General features: G+C 44.7%; 1 protein-coding gene across 1 annotated transcript in view; it reads left to right on the top strand.

Annotated features, from left to right (window-relative positions):
* Positions 1–217: 217 nt before the first annotated feature.
* Positions 218–7357, top strand: part of LOC119440379 (uncharacterized) — an 18476-nt gene continuing 11336 nt past the window's right edge. The window contains exons 1-5 of the mRNA XM_049662892.1: positions 218–335; positions 2994–3145; positions 5869–5927; positions 6608–6685; positions 7075–7145. Coding sequence (XP_049518849.1) covers positions 2994–3145; positions 5869–5927; positions 6608–6685; positions 7075–7145 — 360 coding nt within the window. The 5' untranslated portion in view covers positions 218–335. The remainder of the gene's footprint in view (positions 336–2993; positions 3146–5868; positions 5928–6607; positions 6686–7074; positions 7146–7357) is intronic.

Here is a 7357-nt window from a genome sequence, read left to right as displayed (position 1 = left end):
TTTGCTTTCCTGCGTTCTGTGTTCCCGTTCTCTGTTCCCTTTATTTCTTTCATTGTGTGATGCGCCCATACAAAAGTAGCGAAGGTCAAATGAGTCGTCACCATATGATCGCAGTACTTAATAGGGGCCTACTGTGACGAACGTTTCAGAAACAGACATCAGTCGCTGGGCCAATTGGAACTATTTGAAGGCGCAAGAAAGAGATCTAGAGCATGCTTGCCAGAACTGTCGTTCGCCTTACGTCAATATTCGTCCATGCATTACTCGCGGCTGGCACGGACACATACGACAGCGCCTGCAATGCAAACCCGCTAACGACATTCGACCTGACGAAGGTAACTGCTATCGCGCGCTTATACCTTGTTTATATCACCGTCATTGCTGCTTCTCCATTACCTTCAAAGTCAATAACAGGACCAGACGAGTCGTTTAGGCTTGATTGAGGCCCCTGTACAGCCGAATTTAGATATTGTGTAACTGAATGGCGACTTCAGCAATCCGTTCTTACAAACACGGGCACAAGGAAACAGAGAAAAAACAATATCCCATTAGGCGATAGAAACTTACAAAAGCGTGATTATGATTTGTTCGGCATGGTTTTTAGAGGTTTCAAACAAAAAAGTCAGCCACGAAAGAATGAGGAACGACTGTTTATTTGCGAAAAAGTTTGCAACTAGCAAAACTGCTTAGGTATTCCGCTGTGGTAGAGAAGTTACGTAAACAGGGATTAAGTGTCGCAGAAAGGTCCGTCAGCCTTTCTGAGGCCGTTTATCACTGATCATATAATTTTTATACCAGTGTGCTACTCCATCTGTAGGCCCCCTTCTTGATTTTAGGTATTGCACAGTAATTCAATGAGTGTCTAAATTTAGAAAAATTGGCTCAAATGGTGATAACGGTTCGTGATCTACTTGAGTTAATTTGTGCGCCTGCAGCCACCAGAAAGGTGGAAAAGTGCGATTCTAAACCGATTCGGCCACTCAGCAAGAGTTCGTCTGTGCCAATCGCGTTGAATTTGGTGCAGCGAATTCCTTTTTCTACGCTTTCCTCATTTACAGCGTTTTCTTTCTTGTCTCTATTTCTACGAGTGGCAAAGCAAATGGGGGGGGGGGGGGGGGGGGTTCGCAATGTGGTTATTATTTGCAAAGTGAAGCCAAGACATTCCTGTTCCAAACAAGGAACGCTCATCTTCGCTTACGAGGCATTCCACCGCTTTCGAACACGAAAGTGGATAATTTAGTTATTGGGTGACAACAAGTCATCTTGAATCACGTTTTTGTGGTGCAGCCATCCGCTGAAAGGTCACCACGCCGACGCACCATGCCAAACCATGGGGGTCCCATTTCTGCGGCATAGTATGGCCGCATACCCAACCTAATTTCGGTGCACTTTTGAGGTGTCCAGGTAGCACAAATTAATGTGCAGCCACGCCTTCCCGGTACGGCGCCTCTCAGCACCTGTGTGGATTTGATGCGTTAACTTTAGCAGTCCTTCAGTGCTGCGAATAAGCTACTATATTTGCTCTGGCTGTCTCTCGCAGTAAAACAAACTACTTCCAAGCACATTCAACTGAAAAATATACCGATAAAGGCAAGTATACGTACCAGAGGAACGTAATAATGTTCTGAAACACTGCTTGTCGCCCGATTACATTTTTTGGAACATTTTTCACAAGCCCCGAAAGCTGCTCAGCATTCTACAGAGATATGCTCCAAACATAAGCCTCAGCACAGGCCATCTCTGCGCGGCATAAAGCGATCTCGTCGGTGCATTTAGTGGTAATAGGACGCACCCGCTAATGCGTTTAGTGAGAGCACTTCTCATTTCAGGAGCCTAACCCCCGTATTTGAAAATTCGGCTTAACATGAAGCCCATGCTTAACTTAGTGAACGTAGCGCCTGGCGTGAACGCGCCCAAGATTATTATTGCCTTTCCTTGGGCGCGTTCACGTGAGGCGTCCACTTGACCAAGTCAAACGTGGGCTTCAAGTTAAAGTGCATTTCTGAATATGGGGGTTAGTCTATCGTGAATTCTAAACTTTCCATCCCCGTATTCATGCTTTGTTGTTTCTTGCGGTAAGGTAGCGCGAGGTGAAACGGCCATGTATGCTGTACCCATGGTCTGCAGTTTTCTTATGATCACGAATCCATGCTGTAAATTTAAAGCATGTTCTGTTAGTTCTTTTTTTCTGTTCTTTCGGTCGCGATGTATTAAAATGCTACCTCTAAAAATTTCACATTGCAGCTAAAGTCACTTGGTCTTTTTTTTCAGCAGTTTTTTTTTTTTTTTGCAATTGAGGAACTTCGCCAAAAGTCCAGAACTGCATTCGTGCAAATCTTCAGATTGACCTTCCGGTAGAGCTTTTAGGGGCGAAGCACCTTAGGGCCGAGCCTTGTCCCTCGTAGTCCGTAGCTCTGGTTGGCATGGAGACCGCTATGTATGTATGTATATGCATATATATACATATATGTATATGTATAGTATATGTACGCTTCCGGAAGTCGGAACCGGAAGCCGGCTTCCGCTTCCGGTTCCACTTGCGATTTCGCTTCCGGCTTCCGAAGAACGCTTCCGGCGTTTCGCCCGAATGATCCCCCGGTGCTTCGCCCACTCATCATCATTCACTTCGTGGATATGCGGTGTTTTTTGTGACAACCTGGGTGTTTAACAAGCCAAGAATAATGATGATAATGTTTGTTCATTTAAGTTAGAAAGTTAAACTAAGTTAGAATATCAAAAAGCGCTGCGTGCACGCATGAAGACATCCTCATTACAAAGACTTGAGCGTCAGCTCCAGGTAGTGCCAGTGAGTGCCCAACGTTTATAGATACTTTTTCAAAAAAGTATCTATAAACGTTGTGAGTGCCGGGTGACCGTAACCAAACCGACGAGGGTACCCTTCCGCGGTGATTTGACCGATGACTGGCGCGAAACGCGCTAAACTTGTTGCGGTGCATTGTCGAGTTCTCCATTCACAATTCATCAAAGCGCAGATGATGAACTGTGGTCTGAACGCCGATGCGTACGCGATTTGGATGCCGCCAACTGAGTGCCCTTACTGTCAACGCGACAGCATCGACAGATCGCCAAAAGGCGAGTTTACATGCTACGCAAAAAACTCGAACGCCGGCTGCATCATGACACCGTAAGTACCACCCTCGTCAAAACTATGGCACGTGGAAGAAAAGATGCATTAGTTTTCCAGAAACGCATTTTACGAAGTTGAATATTCCTTGTTTGCGAGGTATTCATGCGAAGCATTCTTTAGCCAAACTTTAAAAATATGCAATTGCCACGTACCTGGACAGAATCAAGGTAATGTTGTTTGCCGTCGGTTGGAGATACTCTGATTATTTTTGCATTTCACCTAATTACATGATTATCCCTAATTAATCAACTTCTCAAATATTTTAATTAGATGAAAACTGTGAATGAGGAAATTGCAGGATATCAAGAAAACCTCCTGATACAGTGTTTTCTTTCTTTTGTTTTCCTCAATACGTGCTACATAAAAGTGGTGTTTGCAAGCGTGAAAGAAGCCCGCGAATACACGCAAAATTGCCGCGCGCCTGTCCGCTCGAAGCACTTTGCGTGTATTCGCGGGCTTCTTTCATGTTCGGAAAAACACTTGTGTGATTTCGACCTGAGCACCTCGCCAATGAGTCGAGCGTGTCGAAAAAACCATGCTGAGCCCCCTGAGCTCACGTCCACTCAGTGCATAACGTCCTACCACACTATTTCTGAAACGACAGAATATTCTCTGCGTACATCTTGGTCCGCTTCCTCAGCGGACACCCTGCGTTGCACATGTGTTGTTGCACTCTGCGCCCGCCAGAGGCCTCTTGCGGCTTCCCACCAGCGTTTGGCTTTGTCTGTTTCATATTTTAGCTAAGGCAGTGGCGTCTTGATTGGTTGCATTTTATATGAAATGCGGTAGAATATGGCGCATATTCTCTAGTACATACAATCTCTACGTGATTCCCCGGCCGCCTATTATTCGCAAGTCACGCCAATTCGCAGAAGTCACTGCCCTGCGTGGCAGTTTTGGTGAAGCAACGATATTTTACATTTTCTTCAAGCGAAGCTTGTATACACTCACCCGCGCCGGCGATGTAACGATAAAAAAATCAGCTGCGCTCAGAGCTGCACAGGTCGTCGGCACGCGCATGTGCTCGGCACGAGCTCGTGACACTGCTCCTGCGTTCGTCGTCGTCTACTTCTACAGCTAGGTACGTTGCCGCTAATCATTACAGCGTAGAATTTAACTTCTCTTCTGTCTTCGTAATAGGGAGGCCGCGTTGACGGGGGTATGAACCATTCCTTAAGGGGGTATGAGCCATTCTTTCTCTTACGTAATAGACAGATTTAATTATGAAGAAATTTCACGAAAATCCATCCAGAATGAACGAGCTCGGGAAAGGGCTCGTCGTCGACGTACCGATTCTAGCACGAGTGCTTCCAAAGCTCAGGCGAGGCTTCAGCGAAGGGCCGCGGACCCCGAGTTGAGGGAGCGCGATGTTTGAGGCCAAACGTCAGCGCGTAGCCTAGTAGCTCTTCAGGAATCCGACAACGGTGGTGCACGCCTCAGCAACGCTAGCGCCAACTTCCCCGGTTCGACGGCCAGGTTTCAACGCGAGTTCCTGAACCGCAATTTCGGAGCCAGCTGCAGTGCATGTGATCGGTTGTGGTTTGACCACAACGTGGTACTCGTCAGTGCAATTCGTTCGGAGGAACACCGAAGAACCACAGGACCAAGCTTCGCTTACACCGATTTCGTCGACAGAGGAAGAGCTACTAATTTTTTTTCTTATCGCCGACTTTTTATGAAGCACTCGATCCTGCTATACCAGAAAAATCAGATGATCACAATTTTAGCCTGAATCTTTGAGCGAGTACCTTGAAGGAGACAGTGAATAAGTCATTTCAATAACTAAAAAACACATTAGAGGGCCTCTACGAGCGTCCACGCTCCAGACGCTGGAACGTGGCGATTAAAAACTAATAGGACCATTATTAACAATTACGCGAACTAATAACGATTAACATGGAGCGTTGATTGCTTACCTCCCCGTAGTTTAGCGCGGCTTGGTCGGTCGGCTTCTCGCCTCGATGGCTTAATTATCGCACAAGCAGTCACTCAATAAAAAAAAATGTTGACACGTGTACATGTCCGGTGCGTGGGATTTGAACCTGCATGCCGCAGCTCAGCAGTCGATCTAAGATCCACTTCTATACAATGACGTGCATTATAGCCGAAGCTTCCCTTTCGAGTCCTTCCGGATTTTCCTGACCATCGCTGCTGCCAAGGTGCTTGCTGTTGCTGTCTTGCCGAAAAGCCAGCACGCAGAGTTGCACTACTATTTTTACCACGCCTATAGGTGTCCAGGCTGCTGGCCTTAGTTGGTGATACAGGACATGATACCTACACATCCTCAGTGCAGCAAATCTACGTCACCAAGACACAATTCCTTTAATGATGCAAACCTTTCTACGACGATTTTCCTAACCATTAGGCCACAATAGCACGTATACTTCCATCGTGCCGACGCCAACTGCCTCATTGAAATGATCGTTGCGTGTTGAGGATGATGATAAGTTCCCTACTGTGACACATCTCCACAGCGGGGGATTGGCCATGAAGCAGGCGGTACATTTAAAATAGATCAGAATAAATGAAATACATGACAATGTAAGAATTGTCACATTGCGCAACACGGTTGCACGAGTAAACAGTTTCCACGCCAGAAATGCAGGAATGAAATTGAAAATTATTATCATTTCAGTAACCGTTTCACGAGAGCTTCGCTTCACACATAAATTCCAATATGGCATGCGTTTGATCTGCATAATTTATTTTTCTCTTTTCAGTTACACTTACGCTCCAGTCAATGGTAAACACTACCTCGAGAGGGACATTGGAAATGGAAGTAAGGCAACCTCGTTCAATTTCAATAGATTCAACCTGACTTCTCTTTTTCAAATGAAAGCTCGCGAAGCACGGGCTGCTGTACAATTTGTTAGAAAGTACGCACGAAATTAATAAAATTTGATTACTCGCAAGAATGTTACAAAAGCAACGCGTCACTTAAAAATATCGACAATTATTCCATTCCATCATTAGGGTGTGCGTGAGTGCGTGATGATGCGCGTCATGAAAAACAAGTGTTTAAGTGTAATCTGTTTTCAATACTTTGCGTTCTTAGATTTTAAGTGGACCATTTAAGGGACGGATATCATGAAATTGCTGCTAGTTATAGGCTTACTGCTAAGTAGACATGTGTTCAGTACTCCTTGGCTTCGATTTCACAATCTCAACACGTGCTTTGAATTGAAGAGTAAAGTTAGTGAGCAGTTTTTAATTAGATACTTGGACATTGTAATTTGTCGACCACGGAAAGTCTGCTTTGTGAGGTAATCCGCCTGAACAGCATGAATTGTGCTATGTGGTTTATGCAATTTTTTAAGCACTTCGAAGAAGAAAACTGCCCGTATAGTGTGTCTGCTTCGTATATTTAGATGTTATATAATTGATTATGACTTCCTGTGCATGAAATTTCATTTCAATTGCAATTGCATAAAATTGAAATTTCATATCCTTCACGTTCAGAGAAATCCAGATCTCTTATCTTGGACACTGACAACTGCAACTACCTGGTTCAGGTCGAGTGCTACCCAGATGGATCAGGTATAGACCTTTCATTGAGATATCGCTGAGCATAATTTTGCTTTTAAGATATTTGCTTCGTTTGTAATATGTATAATATTGTGCTGCTTTATGTTTACATTACTTGGACCTTAAGCAAAAGGTAACCACCAGCACTAACAAGAACATGTGACGAATAACTAAAATCCATAATGAAATGTCACGTTTAGTAAAATCTTTCTCGCGTGCTTTCAAAATACGGACTATTTCGGTGTCCGCGTATCTGCATTTTATGTAAACGCATTGATTTGTGTGTGAGTGTGTGTGCGTGCGTGTGAGCACGTGTTTGTATGTATATTAGTGATCGAGTGCATCCGAAAGAATAATTTAGCCGTAATGTAGCTGGAAAGGGAACCTTGACTGCATCGCAGAAACCTTGTCGCAGCTGTACGCTGCTGAACACCACCTTCTCGGCTTTTTTACGTCGAGGAAAGTTGGGAAAGTCGGCGGTTTTATTGTTCAAGGAAATAAAAGCTGTTACATCTGTTGCATCTGTTAGCGAACACCGCACCGTACAGAATAGCTTAGTCGTTCTTCCTGGGTAATTTTTGGCAGCGGCTCCCACGTGAAATTGCCGGTCTATAACGTTTCACCTCCCAACATTTCCTTTTGCTCTTTCCTCTCGTCTTTGAGTTTTTCGTTTCTAATTTATAA

This window comes from Dermacentor silvarum, chromosome 2 (assembly GCF_013339745.2).
Source record: "Dermacentor silvarum isolate Dsil-2018 chromosome 2, BIME_Dsil_1.4, whole genome shotgun sequence".
In the NCBI taxonomy this organism is placed as follows: domain Eukaryota; kingdom Metazoa; phylum Arthropoda; class Arachnida; order Ixodida; family Ixodidae; genus Dermacentor; species Dermacentor silvarum.
Note: the sequence above shows the minus strand (reverse complement) of the source record. Positions and strands in the feature narration are given on the sequence as shown.